General features: G+C 38.8%; 1 protein-coding gene across 4 annotated transcripts in view; it reads right to left on the bottom strand.

The window, feature by feature from the left end:
* Positions 1-256: 256 nt before the first annotated feature.
* Positions 257-21,026, bottom strand: part of kiaa0753 (KIAA0753 ortholog) — a 25,381-nt gene continuing 4,611 nt past the window's right edge. For 2 of the 4 annotated variants that reach the window (XM_016679310.1, XM_016679312.1), the window contains exons 8-18: positions 19,412-19,575; positions 19,184-19,305; positions 18,329-18,484; positions 17,678-17,746; positions 16,469-16,556; positions 16,262-16,333; positions 15,559-15,723; positions 14,496-14,577; positions 13,864-13,984; positions 2,962-3,186; positions 257-529 (exon numbers count right to left, since the gene is read on the bottom strand). In XM_016679310.1, coding sequence (XP_016534796.1) covers positions 370-529; positions 2,962-3,186; positions 13,864-13,984; positions 14,496-14,577; positions 15,559-15,723; positions 16,262-16,333; positions 16,469-16,556; positions 17,678-17,746; positions 18,329-18,484; positions 19,184-19,305; positions 19,412-19,575 — 1,424 coding nt within the window. In that variant the 3' untranslated portion in view covers positions 257-369. Of the gene's footprint in view, positions 530-2,961; positions 3,187-7,324; positions 7,672-7,777; positions 7,822-13,863; positions 13,985-14,495; positions 14,578-15,558; positions 15,724-16,261; positions 16,334-16,468; positions 16,557-17,677; positions 17,747-18,328; positions 18,485-19,183; positions 19,306-19,411; positions 19,576-21,026 lie in introns of those variants that run through there. The other 2 variants (XM_016679311.1, XM_016679314.1) reach the window with 2 other exon arrangements.

Raw genomic sequence — 21,026 nt, 5'->3', positions numbered from 1 at the left:
AGATACAAATGGACCAGAAAGAGCGATGAGACCATTGCTTCCCTGTGTAATTCACTCATCTGCAGCAGCTTCTTGGAAAAAAAAAAGAAAAAAGAAAAAAAGAATAATCTAAAATCGCAGTAAAATAAAACGTAATTTCATTCGAAATAATAATAATAATAATAATAATAATAATAATATTAAAAAAACATTGAAAACAATAAAAACATCCACTTTCAAAATGTACAAAATGCTTTAAAAAAATAAATATTTGTAGTTTTGTATCTGAAATTGCAGGTTTAATCCAACAGGAACATGTAACGCTGTACGGTACAGTTTTTAAGGAAACCGTAGCAGACGCAGCGCTGGGGGCTCCCTACTGGTTTCTCCCTACTGGTTTCTCCCAGCTTCAGCCGGAGCTGACGCAGAAGCTGAGTGGACGGGCCGCAGGAACTCGGAGGTGAACACGGCCTCGGCGTACTCCTCCACCACGTCCTGGAACTCCTTCGCCACGTCCGCAAGCGCCTCCGACAGCAGCTCCTCCGCCACGCTGCAGCAACAGAAACAAGCAGGAACGTCAGACCAAGCAGGCAGGGCAGCGAGGAACCAGTCGAATACATGTCAATAACGCTGTTAGTAATAATAATCGTTTATTGCAAAAGCGATGAAGGACGTCTATTCCTTCTGGAAGTGTTAGCAACCCTTTGGATATCTCAGAGTTAAGGTAAAGATCTACATCTTAAAGGGAAGCAGACGCAGACAAACTATGCACACAGAGATTGCTAAGAGCAGAAGAGGACAGTGGTTGGATTTTTAGATTTTTGATGTAGTAGATAAGACAGGTGGATAAGATCAACCTCATATTAAATATCGGCCAATTACCAATCTTCCAAAATTAAGGAAAGGGCAACCCTAATTTAATTGTCTAAGATGTTATAACACTCCGTCTATTTTCTCCTCCATTCTTTCAAATGTAAACAAAGATGGAGTGGCATGAGATTTTAGCAGATGTAGGATTTCTCTTTTGTCTTTGGTGAAAGACCATGAGCCATTACTCCCACTAGTGCTAGACTCCTGCTTTTGTTTTGGTTTACCCAGAATGCCCTGCACTATTGTCGGCTTCCTGCTTTTGGAGAGGTCTTGCATTGGAACCGCGCCAGATTTCACTTCAATCGAACTGAGACCTGGGTTTTTAGGCGAACCAGAGTTTAACTGCACATTCACTCTTCGCCACACAACCTGACTTTCTAGACAAACGAACTAGATTCGATTAAAGAGGACCAAACAGGGGTGGTGTGAACGGATCCTAATCCTCGGAGAACCCAAAGTCTCAGAGTTTGCATGTTGTTTCAGCTGTGATCCAGTCACAGTCAAGTTCAACAAGCTCAACTTTATGCTGAGAATGCAGACGCAGCTTTTGCTCCATCTGCATTACTATTGACTACATAGTTTGTTTGTTTTTCTTTTTTTTTGTTTTTTGCTCATGTTAAGAACAAAGTACACCAACTTGGCAAAATATATGACGCAATTTCACACTTATAAAATGTACTTTCATTGGGTCTAGAAGACGACTCCCGCAGGCCAGAGTTAGAACATTATCTGGGTCAACACACATATAAACATCACAGCAGAGACGGGTGAGACTGCACTCTAGAAGTCCAAAACACCCCACCAAATCTTTAACATGTCAGAGAATCCAAACAGTAAAGTCAGAGTAACTGTGCGGTGGTGAAGATTTAAAGGCTAAAAAGAAGAACTCGTGAGAAATGAGAGAAAAGACTGAACTGTTATGGATTGGACTCGCCGTGATGAGGCATCAGAGTTAATGCGCTTTGAGCCGTGCTAAACAACTCCCTGCGCTTTTACATATTTACCGCACCACTAATCGAGTTGGCCGATATTAATGTAATTTGGACCTCAAAATGAGGAAGTTCGTCTAAACACTGAGTTATTATCCGCCCCGAGTTTAGCCAAGTGTTGGAAGCGGGGCTTAAAATAGCTCCCAGGATGTATGTTTTCTCTGTTCTGGCAGTGCTTAAGATTCTATGTAGCAATCAGTCTGTCAGCAGACAGATTAAATGAGATCCTCCAGGTGGTGTGGCTGCACACCAGCACACTGCTGCTCATTACTATCTCATCACTCAGGAAAAGGATGCTGCTGCAATGTGTCAGGGTTGAGGGAGGGGGTGTAGAACAAAAGTGTGCCTGGTATCACTCTTCAAAAAAAAAAAAACTAAAAATAATTGGATATCCTAACAAAACATTCTTTTTCTAGCTAGTTAGTTCACTGATGATTGTGCCTCTGCTGTTTTCATCATGGCTGTGTGGTTCCTCAAACTGAACCACTTTTTAATGTTTTGTATTTTTGGATATTGGAGTTTTATCATTCTTTTTTCCGCCATCATTTGGGCTTGTAAAAGAAAACCTTGCATGGCTTGTAAACCAGGCGACCTGGGAGTGCGTCTCATGAGAAGCAGACTAAACACATTTATTTTTGTTGTTGTTTTTGTCTTTTATCGGAAACTTCTTTATATGACACTGGATTATTTACGGCCACAAGCCTGATCCTGTGCGTCTGTGGGTGAGTGGTTTAGGAACAGGAAGTGTGCAGTGTTAACTGAAGTGTGTTTGCATGTTAAATTTTACTGTTTTTATTGGATTGCTTTTGTTGTCCACTCATTTATCTCACCTTCTCCTTTGACTTCCAAGTTTAGTGAAGTATAGGAGTAGTGCTGGCTACTCATATTTATCCATTAATACATTTTCTATGAATGGAGTGACGTGACTTTTGTCGAACTTGCTGGCAACAGCAGAATGGGACATGAGCTTCAAACAGGAGGCTGAAGCATACCCCAATCTATCCTACAATAGCACACAAATATGGTATTGCAGAAACGGCATCAAACTTGTGGATTTAGATGGTCTATGAAGACGAGAGAGTCTCTGCCAACCTGTCAGAAAAAAGTCAGCACTTTTGTTTACCTGTCGGCAGCGGCCCAGGTGTTGAAGCTGTCAATGGCCCCTTGAGACCCAGCACCGAGGTAGGCGTTGTAGTCTTCCTTATACTGGCGGATGTTCTTCAGCGTGCTGCCTGGCACCGAGAGAACGGTCCTGCTTCTCTCTGCCCTGTCATTGGGCAAAATTTTGTTTGTGGGTAGGTGTTGGTCCTGGGTTTGGACCTCCGTTGGGCTGCTCTCAAACAGGAAACTGTGACGGGGAGCAGAAGAAGAGGTCCATGAAGTTAGTTGTACCATAACTTATACTAGTGTAGAAATTTTCAAACACCCATTTACAGACTAAGGGTGTTTTCACACAAGCCCTGTTTGGTCCACTTCAATCAAACTCTAGTTTGTTTGCCCAGAAAGTCTGGTTTGCTTAGGGAGGTGTGAAAGAGTAATTGAACTCTGGTGCAGTCCACGTAAAAGCCTAAATCTTGGTTCGGTTGACGTGAAATCTGACGCCGTTTCAATGCAAATGTGATTTAAAGCAGGCCAGAGACCGCTCCAAAAGCAGGAAGTGAAGTGTAGCACAGGGTATTCTGGGTAAATACAATCGAAACCAATGTGCGTGTCTAGCGAGAAATGGCTCCTGGTCTTCTACCAAAGACAAAATAAAAATCCTACAACCGGTAAAATCTGACACCACTCCATATTTGTTTACATTTTGTGAAGAAGAAGTTGCGCTCAGTGTCTTCCTCAAATGTTTTTATGTTGTTTTCTCAAGTTGTTCTTGGTGCAGCGCCACTACAGGCGAGGAGAAAAACTGGTTTTTCAAAGGGTTTTTTTTTTTTTTTTGGTTTTATTTTTTTTGACACAATGCAATGTGAAAACGAACAGCAACAGCTAGAAACGTAACAAATGTTGCAACTTTGGTTCCCAATAGAACTGAGTCTACCAGACTAAGAGGTGTGGAAACACCCTAAAATTCTTCCTTTGCCTCGTGGAAAATTGAGGATGATTATGATTATTTTTAGGAAACATAATGCATGCAGGCCAACTCTCTCGTCTGAGCCTTGTTATGGATGAGGATGGCCTCAGCTGGGCATCTCTGAGTCCTGGCCTTATAATCCTCTCAGTTCAGACGAATCAACCTGCCTCTCGTAACATCCCTCGCTGAGCTATATTTAGTGTTGCAGCAGCTCTCAAGCAAACGACTTCTTTCTATTGTGCTCCCCGGACCTCGGCTGAACTTGCCTCAATATTGACCGGAGGGGCCGCGAGCAACAAAACAACCATAAATATGAAAGCGGTGGCACAGTCAACTTTGTTTCCTCTCCCAAGCTGGTTGATCTCCAGTCTGACAGGCATCAGAGGACCAACGGCACAGCCCACCACCGGCTCACGTATTATTCATAAGAGTCAAGGAGGCACCCAGGCTTTTTCTGACATGGTGGCAAATAAACAAGACTGACCAGCGTTTTTACATTTTGGTCTGACTGCAAAAGCAAAAAGGACATTGTGAGCTGAAGGTGAAAGTAAAGAGAGGAATGACAGAAAGTTACAGGAATATGATAAACTTCGCCTGGCCACTGCCTTGATAAGCAATTTCATTAAATTTTCATCTCCCGTCGGTGCTCCGTCTGGGCTTTCTACCACTGAGCTTGACGTTTCTGGTAGAATTTCAGCAGGGCCAATCAGCACACACACACTTAGAAATGGCTGTAAATTTACGGCGGAATTCCAGCAATAATATACTGTTATTCCAAAATTCGGTAGGATATTGTGAATTTGATGTCTTCTTCTGTTGTCACAATCAAGACTGACGACTGGCATTAAACTACCACAAAATAATTGTACAATACAGTTTTTTCCTAGAAAAGACATTTTACTTGTATTTGCATCTTAGAGAACCAGCATTTAAAGACAATATTAAACGGAAAGAAAAAAATACTTTCCATAATAAATCTTTTAGGGAATGAAATCGAAATGTCTCAATGTTTGTAACTCCCTGGTGGACATTATACCACAGTATATGCTGCATTTATACTGTTATGTATTCTGTATCTCAATAAAGATCTATTAAAAAAAGAGAAAAAAAAAGAAAAAGGTAAGCTCCATGTTAAGATCATCAGGCTTTTGATTTTGATTATTTTTTATGAATGCATTAACTTTCTGTTTGCGCAAGAGTATCAACTTATGCTTAACATTATTTAGCTGCGAAGTCGTTTTCTTGAAGTTTTCGGCTATAGACGGCATAATGGGGAGAGTGGCTGTGCTGGACCGGTGGTTTGATCTATGTGAGCAAAGCTCTATAAATAATAATGATAATAAATAATGACATATTGGCTGCCTCTTTTTTTTCTTCATTAGTACGTCATGTTGGTGACTGAACCATGTTATGATGACTTCAACACATTTCTTCTGACAGGTTGGTAGAAGAAATGCTGTCCAGAATGTTTCTATAAGCTGACTAATTTCTATAATGTCTAATGTCTGAGTTGTGTTCATGGTAATTATTATTATTTATTATTATTAATTATTTCTGACATTTTTATCCTTTATGTTGTAGGTGGTGAAAAATGCTCTCCAGGGTAAACCGTTTTTCTGAAAGAACGGTTAAAAAAAAACAACAACAACAAAAAAAAAGCCTGACATCTGTAGCTACCAGTATTTTTTTTTTATCGTTCTTTCAGAAAAACGGTAGATTACCGTTCTTTTGAAAGAACCAATGTGCGTTTACCGTTAAAAAAGAATGGTTAAAAAAAACAAACAAAAAAAAACCTGGCGTCTGTAGCTACCAGTATTTTTTTTTATCGTTCTTTCAGAAAAACGGTAGATTACCATTCTTTTGAAAGAACGGTAAACTACTGGCAGCTATAGACACCAGAAGTTTACCGTTATTTCACAGTATCTATACCGTACTTGCATTGACGGTAATCTACTGTCAGGATTAATTACGGTATAGCTACTGTGTATTTACAGTAAACTTCTGCCGTCTATAGCTGGCAGTATTTGACTGTAAATTTACAGGATTATTTCTTAGAGTGCAGGAGAAGAAGTTGGGAACAATGACATTGATTTTCTGTGCTGTTTTGTTTGTGGTCCAGCCTGTAGTTTAGCAATGGTAGCAGTGGAAGTGAACAAAGCCTTTCAGTCCACGTTGGCCACGCTCCTAAATATCGAATTGACATTAACCGTCTCATTCACATCAGCATTTCTCTCTTCATAGTGGAGGATGGTTGCTGACAGCATAGGCAACTTCCAGTAAACTCCATAGTATCAAACTGCTATATGGCTGAAAAACCTATCATGATATAAGCATTTCATATCACAATATAATAAACAATTAATGATTAGTTTTTTTGTTTTAAATAGCTGAAACGCTAAACGGTGGTGTGACTTTTCCTGTTTTACGCACAAGTTCCTCTTGAGTTGTTGTACTCATTTTCTTCCTTCACTCCGTGTTGATTTTTTATTTTTAAGCAGTTATGAGGCAAAACCTTAAAGCTGCTGCTGCTAGTTACTCAACAGGTTGTTGCTAGGTAACCAATGATTGAGTTGATTGGTTGATGCCCCAAACCTTGCTTAGATGGCCATGAGAGGTTGAGCGACAGAAGAATTTTCTCTGCCTACATCCCCCAGAATGCCTTGTGGTTTTGGATCAGCATTTAGTGAAATTACTGATCATTCTGACACATTTTCTATCAAAATTGTTTTTTTGTTTTGTTTTTGTTTTACTCTAACTCCTTGGCATATTTTATATTAAGAAAAAAAATACTATATTTTATATATATTAAAAAAATACAGTTGGAAAAGCAGATGACAACTGGGTAAGAAAAAAAAGTAATGCATTAAAAAGGGGAAACTGATTTTACAGAGTCAGAATTATAAATATCAAACTGCAAATCTGCTATAAAATATATCTTCCAAACAGGGAAACATATGAAAGCTGAGTGGGGCTTTCATCTCTCTTATTGATTTGTTTGACCTGCTGACGGAGCAGCAGCGGGTCGGTCCATAGTATCCAGGTTCTGGATCTGGGCCACTCACCATGGATAGGTACAGTAAATCTTATCTTCCTCTTTGCTCATGATCGAAAAGATGAAATTGCACGATGCATTGTCTCAGTGGTCACTCAGAAGCATTCACACACAAGCGACAAGAAAGGTGGCCGGAGCGAGAATAGATGTTGTTTTGGAAAAGAAAAGTAGTCAAGAGGGACGAAGTCAGCGCTGGCACCGGTAAGAGCTGATGAGAGTGAAAAACAGACGCGTAGCGTAAACAACTGCTGGGTCTCTGTTGTTGTTTCACATCAAAATCTGGAAGTAACAGCACTCTGAGGAGAACAAAGCTGTCGCTATGCCTGTTAAAAAAACCTACTTTACATCAATTTTTCATTTTCAACTCCAATTTATTTTTTGAAACACGTTCAGTATTTCTCGACTCTGTTCTGCTATAGCGACAGCCATAAAGCATCAAATCAGGAAAAAGCGTTCCCGAATAGCAGCCTCAGAGCGTCTGTTATCAGACAATGGAATCGCAAACGCCTCCAGCGATAGGCAAAGTGACAAAAATCTGCGGCTTCGTCTCTCTGTCACATGAACGTCGTCTCCAAATGAGCACATGTTTCAAAAAGCCCGAGGAAGGGGCTGAATGTTTCTCCTCTCTGGGCTGAAGAATGTGAGCTATAAAACAACAAACACGACTATCTCGTCACACATTGTTCTGCTCCAAATACCAAAAATTTAACTTTCTGCGACATAGAGTCAACAAGGGCAGAGGATTAATTCTCACAACAAAATTGATGGAAAAATAAACGGCTTCTTTTATGTTGTTGTTGTTGTTGCTGTTCGTTTTACCCCAGGAAGTGGGGAAGAGGAGGCAGAGCTCCTCCAATTAGCTGCTGTATTTAAAACAGGAAGTGAGACTTTTTATCAACGCTGTCTGTCCATCTTGTCTTAAATTGGTTTTCCGTCTTGAAACTGCGTTCAGACTCAAACGTTTTAATTAAATGGGCTTTTGTTTCTTTTTTGGAAAATGTCTGGAAAATCAGCAGCATAAAACCTGAGAATGTTTGAGTACAGTCAAAGCTTTCAAAACCTAAAAAGAAAAATGTTGAGTAAAAGGATTAAGGAGGCTAACTGCTCTGTCAAAGCAAAACATTATGTACTAATCAGAATTTTCTCGACAGTTTCCATTCAATGGACTTGCAAAGCCGACACCAAATTTAGCCCAATCGGATTTTCCTTAAGAAAATACTGAAAGTAGCAACAGGAATACCATTCAAAATATATTCCTTTAGCCTTTCTGCCATGGGCAGTTATTAATTATTCATTTTGAGAGCAGAGGTGCAGTCTGACTGCGTGTCCGAGAGTCGGCAGGGTTTTATTCTTTAGCAATTTATAGGAGTGATTTACACACTTCACACAGAAGCAAAGCATTACTAAAACAGAAGGCTCTGTGTGTATCACCAAAAACATGGAATTCATGGCTTTAACTCTGAGAATTTTAAAAAGATGAAACAGCCATTTGACTATACTATGTTCAACTATTGTCTCATTTTCCTCACTCCCTCTTTCTCTCTTTTGTGGCCTGATTGATCTGCAGACATGTTTCTACATATTGCACATGATAAAGTTTCCTTTGAAATCGAGTCTAACCTCGCTGTGCTTCCTTAAAGGTGCAGTATGTAGCTTTTCTAAACAACACGATTTTTACATATTTGTCAAAACTGTCATCATGTTGTGACCGTATTAAATCAGATAGATAATAAATTTAATCTCAGTGGTCCTACTGCCACCTGCAGAAATACACTGCTAACAGTCAGAAACAACCAGTCACAGCAAAGAGGAGGGACTTGACGCTGTCAATCATGCCTTTGTATGTGCTTCTCTCTTCTTCTCTTCTATGCTACTTCCCCACGTGAATGTTCAATCTGGTTGCATGGCCACCAATGCTGGCAGATAAACAGTTTTCCTGTAACGGTAAGTTGTTTCTCCCACGGCCGCACATACACAAGCCTGATTGACAGCGCTGAAGCCTTCCGCCTTGCTCTGATTGGACGTTTCTGACTGGGGAGCGGTGTATTTTACAAATCTGTCTAATTTTATAGTGTCACGACAAAACTGTCACATATTGACAGCTTTAATAAATACGTAACAAATATGTCATAAGCCTATAGTTTGGGGTCGCTGTGGTGGTGCAGGGGAAGAGCACAACCCATGTTGTGTCCTCAACATGGATGTCACAGGTTTGATTCTCGGCCTGAGGACCTTTGCCGCATGTCTTCCACCTCTCTCATTACCCACTTTACTGTCAATTCACTAACAAATAAAGGCCACTAGGGCCAATAAAACCTAAAAAAAAAAACCCACATTGTTTGTAAAGGTTAAATACCTCTGCTTTATCACATAGGAAAAATAGCTAACTGAGACGTCTTCCATCAGGAACGACTTCCATACCGAAGAGTGTTGTTTTTGCAGCAACTTGAAAGCACGAAGATTTGTTGAGCTCACAAATCAGAAAAAAAAAATCTGTTTTTGTATTTTGCAACTGGCCAAACACTGGTCGGTGCAAATCAAGGAAGTAAATTAACTCATTCTGATCACCAAAATAAACATTGTTTCAGGGTTTTGTTTGTTTTTGCTGGTTTGGGAGTATTAATTCAGATAGAAGAAAGCAGCTGGCACATGTCACACTGTCCTTACAACAAGAGTCTTAAATTGATGATTCATGTAAGCATCATCCATCAGAAACACCAGATAAAAATCAATAATGTAGCCTAATATTCTTTGATTCAAACTCCATTTATGCTCTTTCTGGTGTTGCACAAATATTGTTTTAGATCGTTAAGTGGTTCAGCCAAAATCTCTGCCTTACAGTTTCACTTTAATTTCAGAGACAAGTTTCTGATTCTGAAAGAAAGCTCAATAAAACAATCAGTATCTGGAATAAGTCGTTCCATCCAGCTCATAATAAATTACACACCATTTTGATAAATTGTGGAAAAGTGAGCAGATTGTGGGAAAAGAGTTCCTGTTCCTCATCCAAATCACATTCCTACATGAGAGAAAAAGAAACACTGAGCCTTAAACACCACTGACCAGTCAAACTGAAGTTTACGTTGTCTATTCAGGCTCATTATATTTAAACACGTTCAATAAAAGTTTAGCACCTAAAGTTAGATTCTTCAGAGCAGTGTCTGACAAAGATAGTTTATCACGGTCGTAATTTCTCTCTACTTGACTCGCCATTAAACACGAGCAAATAGATTTTTGTTCTTTTTTTTCCGCAGACGCTTCTGTGCAAAGTCAAGCTGACCTCTGAGAAACAAGATGTCAATGTTGCATCATTTAATATTTTTAGACATTATTTTGAACAATGACGCGTTTAATGATGTGACAAGTGATCTTGACATTTTGACAGTGAAATTAAACAAAACTAATTGGTAGTAATGAGTTAATCTTCAAGTGCTTTTCTCCAAAAGTGACGGCCTACCTCCAGCTAGTGAATAATAAACACGGCCTGATAAAAGATCTTATTTCAGTTGGCATTTTACTGTTTGAATGGGGTGGCTAGTCATTGTGAGCGATCCATTTAAAGAATTAAAATCAATCAGACTTCTTGTTCGTGTTAATGTGAACCATCACTGCACTGCAATCAGGCTTAAAGATGTAAAACATCAAGCAGTCAAGCTCACAGGCTGTGGGTTTGCTATTCTGTAAAAGGGAACATTTGCAGAAAGCAAATGAATGAAAAATGTTTTCTATGATGGGATGAGTGAGCCTGCAGAGGTAAAACTAATTATTCACTAGTAAGGAAGAGATTTTGTTTTTTTTACTACTCCAAAAATATCTGACATTTAGTCACATGTTTCTAGACTCCAAAGTGTTCTGGAGCTCCTGGTGACTGATGAAACACACCAGCGTAACGGATGTAATGCGACCTCAATGGAGTGGATGACCAGGTCCAAAATCTGACACATAAAGACGATTACAAAGTCAGTCTTCTATCACCTGAAGAAAATTTCAGAGATGCTGCTCGCGTTCTAACTAAAACCAGAAAGATAGAGCACATCGCCCCAGTTCTGAAGTCCTAAAGAACTCTGGATGATATTATAAACCACACAGTGGGAAATAGGGATTGGGCGATAATCTGTTAATTAAAAAAAAACAAAAATCAAATACACAAAACCACAATCATAGTTTGTAAATAAAACAAGCACCACCCAATACTCATATTAACTTAATGATGTTTTAAAAGTACAGCTGACAAGCTACGAGTCTTTAAAGCAGCCGACTCCAGGCTAACAACCAGAGCAGATAGCCTGACTAATTACCAACATTAGTTTATGTATAAAGAGCAAGAATACAAAAAAAAAGCTTCATACTGTGACTTCTTTGCATAGACTTTTTACCAACTTGCGTAAGTAGCCAAATTCGAGCGTCTTGTCTTTCATTGTTTTACATTTTATGTGTAAGATCATGTTGGATTGTGTGTCCTTAAATCTAATCTGACTGTTTGATTGTAATGTTTTAGGGAGAATTTGGTTGATTGTCCAGTTCTCCAGAGCTGGAACTGAATTGGACTTATTTGACCTGTACAGAACCTCACCATGACATTTGCTATAAATTGTCATTATGTACATAAACACTATATGTTAAACAAAAAAAATGTGGCTGGAGTTATCAATGTTGCAATATTTTTCTAGAAATATGTGAAATTCTTGTACTTATCTTTAAATAAAAGCAGTCAGCTGATGGTACACATCTTTAAAAAAGATTTAATTTTCTTGTAAACATGCATCTGTTGTATTTTTACTGAAGGTTATCATGGCATGACAGTCTCATCCTAACTCAACATCCAAGTTGGTTTACAAATGCTTTAAAAAAATTGCAATTATTCCCATGCTACCTTTTGACAATTCATAGTTCAGAAAATATCTTACTGAGTGAATCGTTTAGGTTGATGTGGAAACATCTCTGCTGTAATAACTTAAACACCAAAGTTTAAAGTTCTGCTACAGCTTTGTGAAGATTATTATCAGATATAAGTTTCACTGTTGGTCCAACATTTCCGTCTCACCGAGTTCAAAGAAAATTGTTTTTTTCTGAGAGTAACTTCTGTACAAAGTCTCATTAAAAAGCAAAACTTCTCCTGTTGGAACTAGCTGAAAGAGACAAATTTGTTTGCCATCCCATGTCTGGACATTGTGCACGTTCTGAGAGGAACTGGTTCTTTTAAAATGCACTCTTAATTTGAACAGAGGATGCAGGAGGTGAGTATCTTTAATGCCACAGGGACTCCAAGGAATTACAGAACAAATGAGCAGAAATCACCATGTCCTTGTGAAGAGGCTGCAAAGCCAGATACAGCTGAAAACAAATTATATACATCAAGTACTTGACTTTTTCAAGCAGCTGGGGCATGTTTGGCAAAAAGAAATAAATAAATAAATAAATAAAACCAGACAGAGCTATTACTTTATGACTCCTAGAAGAGTAAAAGATGAGTCACTGCCTCGGCGGATGTAAGAGCAAAGACTCCGCAGAGAAAACTGAACCTGAGGCAAGGTTTAAATTTGCAAATGCTGGCGGCTCAAATTTGTCGGAATTAGCCGTTTCAACGGCCTCGTCTTTGTCGACAGTTTTCATCTCATCCTTTCTCTTTTTCCCCGTTCCTCCGAGCTTTTTATTAATTAAAGCAGCTCAAGCAGCCGGAGCTCTGGGCAGCGCCAGGGACAGGAATAGACTCTGCCCTGGGTACGGCACCCACCAAGTGAGCTTCGTGGGATGAGCGAGGCCTCCCAGTGGAGATGTGATTGAAAAACATTGGCACACGATGTGGAAAACATCCCCACACACCGACTGCGCATCGATAGAAAAACATTAACCGATTCCCGTCCAATCAGACGTGAATGAGTTCCCGTAAGAGAGATTGCTGCTGCGTCCTTCAGTCATATACAACCAGAACAATTTTACTTCAGATGAGAAGACACTTTCCAAGTAATCAGATCCTTTATGTATTTAGATTGCACAGGATCTATGTTCTCTCTTTTATCTTTTTCACAGTTTTTATGTTATTTTATTATTATTATTATTATTATTAATTTTTGCGCCATTATATCAAAGTTTACTGGCAACGGCAATAAAGTCATTCTGATGTCAATTTAATGTAAACAGCTCAACTGCATTGAGTTAGGGCTGAAACAATTGGGATTAATCAGATTCATTGCGATTAATCTAGATTACTCGACTACTGAAATAATTGCTAACCAGTTTGGTAATTGATTAATCGCTAACTTGGAGAATACAGACCGCCCAAAAAGAGACCAATTGCTAAAAACAACAAACTGATCAGTTATTAAGCCAAAACTGTACACAAAATATATGTAATTTCCATTTAAGATATGTATAAAAAAATCTTCTTTGTCTGTAAATATTTCCTGCACAGAATTCCTCAAGTGGCATTTTATGGAAAAAAAAAATCACCTATTAAGCATCTTATGCATTTATTAATCGGTTGATCCAAAGAATTATCTTCATTTTTTCTTGCATTTTATGCAAGAATTTATTTCTCATTTAAAAATAAGAGTTAAATTACTTGTTAATTTGCATTTTATTCATGTATTTTCAATATTGTATAAAATACTTAAATGAAAAATCTGTAGGATGTGCCAATTTCTTTTTTATCTGATTAATCGCTTAACTGTCAGAATAATTTAGCTAAACTAGCAGTTAGTTGCAGAACCTATATTGAATCCAAGAGAAAAAATAATGAAAGCTTAGAAGTACAACCCCAGCTGAAAACATATGCAACAAAGTTAAATGGGTCAACCCCTCATGCAGGCCTCCAGGTGATACTCTTAGAAAAAGATGAGAGATGAATAAAGTTACGAATGAAGAAAGAAAGGAAGAAAAAAAGAAAGAAAGAAAGCACAACCCACCCTGTCTCTATGGGTTTCTCCAGAATAATATCGGCTGCGGTAGTCTGTTTCAGCACTGGCCTGGTGAGCCTAATGGGTTGAGGAGAAGCCGGCCTGGAGCCTGGAGCGAGAGGCTGGGATCCTGGGAGGAGCAGAGAGATGGGAAGAGGAAAATGGTAGAGAGTGACAGAGGGACAGACGGATGGAGAGAAAAGTCAAGCACAAAGTCTGAGTGACAAATATTCCCATTTCCATGTCAGCACCAGCTATGTCTCCATCTACAGGAAGGACCTGGGTCGTGGCTCTCTCAGCAACACAGCTACGGTTCTTTGGAAGAAAATAGTTCAGCTCGTATTTTTACCTTCAGCGAGTTACAACCACAGACTTTAACCTGCTTCACTGGGATTTTATGTGTGTGGAATGCATGTCACTCTGAAGATTTTTTCTTTTTTGCAACAAAATTTTTGATACCATCTAACCTTCTCCTTCAATTTAAAAAAATGTTCACTTCTTTTTGTTGGTCTGTCTCAGAAAATCCCGATAAACTAAATAGAAGATTGTGTTCTTAATGTGATGAAGAGGTATCAGTGTTTTTCCCTGTACAGATAAATATAAATGGAGTACTTTTGTTGGGTCTCTTTTGTTCCTCTTACCTGTTGTTCTTGAGCGGTCCCAGTAAAGAGGGTCTGAATAGGCTATGGATGCGAACCGCCTCCTCACTTCTTCTTCTTCTCTCTGACCAAACACATAAGAAATGAAGCTTTAAACGCTAAATGTTAAGGGTTTTTAGGTTCTCTAAGTAATCAAAAAGAATCAGTCATTGCAGTTTGTATGTCATTACAGTTACACTTTCTTTTTCTTATCCTTAAAGCTGCAAAGCGACTTTATAAAAAAATATATTTTTAACATATTTATTCAAATATTCATTAAGTCACGACAGTATAACCTAAGACAGCCAATCAAAATTCTGTGCCTCCGCCCTGTGGTCCCACTGCCATCTGCAGAAATACACCGCTCCCAATCACAAACAACCAATCAGAGGCAGGAGAAGGGTCTTGGTGCTGTCAGTCATGCCTGATTACACGCAGCTCAAAGTACAAATGGCGGAAAAGGAACTTGTGATTACAGGACAATTGTTTATCCGCGGTCATTGGTGGCTATGCTAACTAGCCTGAGAAGACACGACAGGCTCAAATGTAGGGAACTAGCTGTCGCCTAGCATGGAGCAAGGGGGGAGGTGTGAGAAGCGTGTACACTAAGTTGATTGACAGCGCTAAGACACTCCTCCTGGCTCTGATTGGCTGTTTCTGACCAAGTGGTGGAGTAGGACACATATTATTTTGTCAGGACATAATCATACCTTTAACAAATATGGAAAATAACATATTTTTATAAAAGTTACATAATGCAGCTTTAAGGAGAAATATCAAACATCAGCTTTAAGGGGAATGAACCATAAATGACTTTAAAATAAACCATAAATAATGGTTAATACAAATTTCACTTGCAGTGTTTTCAAAATAACAGCCGAATCCTGGATCCATAGTCTAATATGCTGATAGCCGACCTCTAGACAGCAAATCAGTAAGCAGCAGCAGACTCCAACTGTCACAACAGCTCACTATAAATAACAAGCCGATTACAGGTAACCTTTGAGGTTGCACCGTGACCTTTATCTGGTTCCCTCCCTCCATCCCCCTGCAGGGCAACTCTCACCTGTATTTCCTCCATCCGAAGCAGCATGCTCTCCAGGGTGGAGGCCTGCAGCCCACGCCAGGTCATGTCCCCCATGCCCGTGTTTACGGTCCAAGCATCGGGAGCGGTGTCCTTTAACAGATCTACTTCCTGATGCTCAACGAGTCGCACGTGATCGCCTGCTGCCTATAAACCACAATTTACAGCAAGGTGACAAAAAGCTGGTGAGATGCTATCATGAGTTCCTGTTGTTTTTGATGCGATACTGACTGATAACCAGAAAAGAATATTCAGAAGGTCTGTCACGATAACAAATTTTGCTGGACGATAAATTGTCCTTGAAGTTATCGCGATAAACGACAATGCTGTTGTTCTGAGACCAGTTTCATGGCATAGTAACTCAAGAACACATTCTCAAAGATCAATAAACTTTACATTTAACACGGGAACTGAAAAACATTTTAAATATCCAAATTAAATAAACAATACAACAGAAATAGCAAATAAAGTGAATTATTAAGTCTCTGTAAAACTAAATTGTTCTTAAAAAAAAAGGAGGCTAGTTGAGACGAAAGCAGCAGACTAAAGAATTTTGTCATCAAGTTTTTTGTAGAAAGAGAGAAAAACGATAAATCATCCAAACAAGAATTGAGCTCATTTTAATTTATCATGTGATTAATTGATTTATTGCGACAGACCTAATATTCAGCTCTGAATAACGTACCATCTCATCAGCGTGCTCAGGGAGCCGTATCCTCCTAGATCTGTCAGGCTTGTTCTTGGCCACACCTTCCAGCTAAAAAACCCCAAACAAACAGGATCACTATATACTCTGGAGGATAAGAAGGTAAATGTCTTCAAAACATGCACATGTAACAGAATGACTGGAAATGTTTGACACCACTGAGGTAATGGATAAAATCCTCTCCACCTGTGTTTCACCAGAGAGTTGCTGGCTGCCCTCTCTGGCGCCGTGCTCAGCTCCCTCAGCCCACTGGTTCTGGAAAACATCTTCAGACCTGTGAACCAAAACAATCCTACGTCACAAGCTGCTCTGTAGTGGATGAATTGCATTTAAAATTACATTTTAAGCCTTTAATTTTAGCTGCATAAATTTAAGACTTTTTTAATATGCACGAGCTTAAAATGTCAGTTGAACAGCAGAGCTATGTAACAACTTCTCTCTGTCTTTCTCTCTCTTTGGCACATTTTGCGACAATGCCTCCAGTCCTAAAATAAACATTTAATCTTTGTTTACTACAGAAAGGCTGCTTATCGCCAATTTAATTATCCAACACAGAGCAGTAACTAAGAGCTTATAGTACAAAAATGAACAATTTACAATGTGATGCACATTACATGTTTATGACAAAATAAACAACAAAAAAAGGAGCTTTTAAAGAGAAATTGTAATTAACTGACAAAATGGTGATGGGACATCGGCTAGAATATGAAACATTTGCATGCAGCAGGTTTTTAAGCACAAAACCAGCAGCTTTAAACTGTTGAGTTGAGTTTAAGTGATATCGACGTTTCCTTTGGTGAAATCACTAATTTAGCTGTGAAGAAAGAAGAAAATTCACTACGATGACAATTAACGCTGTTTGGACAAAGCGCTGGCTGAACCTTGTTCTCGGCTCTTGCATCGTCAAACTCGCAAGTGACTAATTAGGAAATCTTTATTGGTCAACAAGGCTAAAAACTCTGCTTTCCCTTGTACTTACCACATCGACAGCTTACTTTAATTTCTAATCTTTTGTCTGGGGGATAGTTTCGCCGCCAGCATAACTCCCGTTGTAGCCGCACATATGATTGCGCTGATTAGTTTCTTTGAGTTGCTCTGGCTGATTGCTGTGTGGATTCCTGCCACGGACTGGCACCAGCACAGAGATTTAGCAGCAGGATTGTTCCCGAGTGATGTGAGATAATTATTTCTTTCTTAATTAATACAATGGTGAATGTTTACAAGAGATTAAAAAAAATAAATAAAAAAAACTATTATATTGTATTACTTTAATTATTGCGTTTACATATTATATTTACAATTACCGTCAAGTGATTATCCTCTCAAACCTCAACCTGTTTTGTTATGTGTGTTGAATTTGAAAGTCATGAATACTTTGTGCGTATGTGTTCATACCTTAATCTCTGAATGCGTGGCGCCTCTTCCTCACTGAGCTGCGTAGTCATCTCCTCTTGATAAGACGTCCTGTAAAAAATAAAATAAAAGCCAGCGATTTTTACATGACGCCAAACAGAAGTTTGATTAAGCCTTTCACATGAATAACTTATAATCCTCATACCTAAAACCAGACTGCTAACTGCTGATTAATAGGAAACCACAACTGTAGTAATTAACAGTTGATTAAAAGAGCGCATATGTGCAACACTCAATCAATGCGACGCTTATAAGCACCGGAAACGCACCGATCACTAATCACTCAAAAAGAGGAATGGCCTCAATTGTATCTAGATTAATTTAGAGGCAAAAAATAATAATAACTTGAATCGTAATCAGAGTGTTGCCTGTGGCTTTGCAGCAAGTGGGGTCTGGCATGAAGGTTAGAAATGACTCAGTGAATACCGAGTAAGGGGCTCATTAAAATTCATTTCCACTCCATTTTTCTCTTCTTGCAGGGTCAGACCTTTTATGGAATGAAGCTGAAATGAATGGGAAAAAAAAAAATCACAAAATGACTAATCTGGGAAACGGCACTGATTCACTCTGAAGCAAGTTGCAAAGTGGAAGATGTAAAAAGAAAAAGGAAAAAAAAAAAGAGGTGATTCTCGCCTTGTTGCTTCTTTTGGAGCTGCTTGCTGCGTGGCGGCGCTCACTCTTCGCTCGGCTTCTGACTGACGTCCTGCCTGCTGCTCCCCCGAAGGGCTCGGCGGGGGCTTCACCGGGGAGAAGAGGCAGCGGGGCTCAGGCCTCCATCTCTGAGGCGCTCTGTTGGGAAGTCAGCACGGGATTAAAAGGCACAGGTAGGAGCAAAGACAGATGTAAATAAGAGAAATAATCCTGCCAGACAATCAGATGAAACTATCCTGGAAAGGTTTTGATTTATTTTCACTTGATTTCATAGTGTGATGTTGGGCTGAAACGATTAATCAAGTTAATCATGATTAATCATGATTAATGCATCACTGAAATAATCGTAGTGTAATACTTAAAATAAACACTTCTTTGTCTGTTTCTACCCAGAATTCCTCAAGTGGGATCATTTTAGTTTTACCTGGTTCAAATTGTCGGAAAAACAAAAAAATCTCATATTAAGCATCTTTTGCTATCCAATTATTATTAAACAGTTAATCCAAAAATATTATCATTATATTTTCTTGAAATTTAGCCAAGAATGTTTTTTTTCCTTAATTTAAAAAAAAGAAATTGTTTGTTTTTGTCACCTTTTATTTATGCATTTTAAATGTTGTTTTAAAAACAAAACAAAATTGTTTTTGTTTTCTATTCCCACTGATGAAGAGATAGAAAAGTATTCTATAGGAAAATAGGCTTTTATCATTTTTCCAACTACATATTCTTACTTTAAGTTTTTTTTTTTCCTGATACCTGTTACCTTAAAATTGAACATGTTATCAATTTCGCAGAGTTACAGTTTTTTTTTTTTTTATCATTTTCATAAAGATTTACTGCTGTTGAGGAGGAGAGTGGGGCGACGTTGGCATCCAGGGAACAGACTTCTCCCGCTGAGGCAGCTGACTGACTCGGAGCTGAGAGGAAACTGTCGGCTGCCGGAAACCTGCATCTCTCATCTGGTCGGGATGAGACGCATTTTCAACAAATCAATAGCTACTGACCGTGACAAAGACAGATGTTTTGAATGTAAATAACTGGCTGCTCAATAAATACATCAAGCACCTTCATTGCGTCAGCTTTTCTCCTCCCCGGGTGCCGCCTGCTCTGGTGGTTGGCGTTTGGCTGAGGAAGTCTCTGCAGCTCCCTCTGCTGGCCAACATTGTGAACACCAGCCACCAGAGGCTGGTGGGAGGACGGTTTCAGCTTTGGTAGCACGACTTTTCGCCCTGCGGGCACAAATGGCAGACAGAAACTTTGATTTGTTCACATCTGAACAGACACAACAGAAGCAGAAATCAGCAGAGTTTGTATATCTTCCCCTTCCAGATAAAAATTCAAGAACTTTTCAAGCATTTTCAAGGTAAGTTTTCAAACTTTTCCAGCATCACACGTTGGAGATAAAAACAATTCAGTTGACTATGAATGTGTGTCACAGCAAAAAGAGTCCCACAAGCACAAACTCAGATCTTTAAAAACATTCCTGTTTGCTATATGCTTCTTTAAAACTTCAGTCACAGAAAGAAGTGTGTGACTTGTATCACTGAAATGCACATGGTAACTGTATTTGAAAATGTATTGATGTTTCCACTGAACAAACTGTGGAGGAGATAATAAAGGTATCAATCCTGGCAATAAAGTCAGCGTTGGGGTTTTTTAAATGTCAATAATTGGAATTTATTGTGATAACAATAAATCAAGATTCTTATCATAATAAGAAATTTATCATAATAAATATAAATGATATGATAAATGCTCACTCCTGTGCCCTGCACACTCGACTGGTTCCAGACCAAAACACTGATTTAACAAAACAATAAAATAAAATATAAAATCTGCAAATTTTAATAATATTGTTTAACATTAAAAATATACAAGAAAAAATCTCAAACAAAATGTTCTTGCTACATTTTCTGGCATTTAGCAAATAAAGAAAATGTAGGTAATTTGTTCCTGACCGAAAACTTGAAAAGTATCGTTTGATTTAACTTCACACAGCAAGATGGTTTTCTTTTTGTGGATGCATGAAAATATGTGGTTTCAACTGTAATTAATGCTCTCCAGATTAAACATTAGATTACTCTTTATTACACATCTGTGCAGTTTGAATATCAAGCACTTAACGCAAAAATCAAACACTTTCCAAACATTGAAAACACCAAAAATGGAACTAAAGGATTCCAAGCACCTGTATGAACTGTTTATTAAAGAACGCGCTAAGATTTAAACGTAAAAATAGTTTGAAACCGTAACAAACAAGAGTTCACTCTCAACGTTTTTCTGACTGCATTACAGCAAAATGTATTAATAGATTCAATACAATCCTCCCCGACTGCATGAGTTGCAGATAAAGCTCATGGTGGGCGTTTATGTCATCTCTTGCAGAGGATAGTTCTCAGCTCAATAAAAGCCAGCGGGAGTTAACTGCTCATAAAGCTAAACAGCAGAGGGGGCAAAGGCCACCGCTTTGCACTTCAGTTGCTGTTTTCTATCTCTAAATCGAGGCTCCACGTCAATTTTCAACCTGGGTGCAACCACTTAACCGCAGAGGGAGGCCAAACACAATCACACATACACACACACACACAAAAAAAAAAAAAAAAAAAAAAAGCTGTACAGTGGCTTCCAGAAACAGAAGGGGGACAGCAGGTGCTTCATATCAGAGTGACTCTACAAGCAA

Source organism: Poecilia formosa, unplaced genomic scaffold, assembly GCF_000485575.1.
Source record: "Poecilia formosa unplaced genomic scaffold, Poecilia_formosa-5.1.2 Scaffold207, whole genome shotgun sequence".
NCBI classification, from domain to species: domain Eukaryota; kingdom Metazoa; phylum Chordata; class Actinopteri; order Cyprinodontiformes; family Poeciliidae; genus Poecilia; species Poecilia formosa.
The sequence above is the reverse complement of the archived record's forward strand: the minus strand, read 5'-3'. Positions and strand labels throughout refer to the sequence as shown.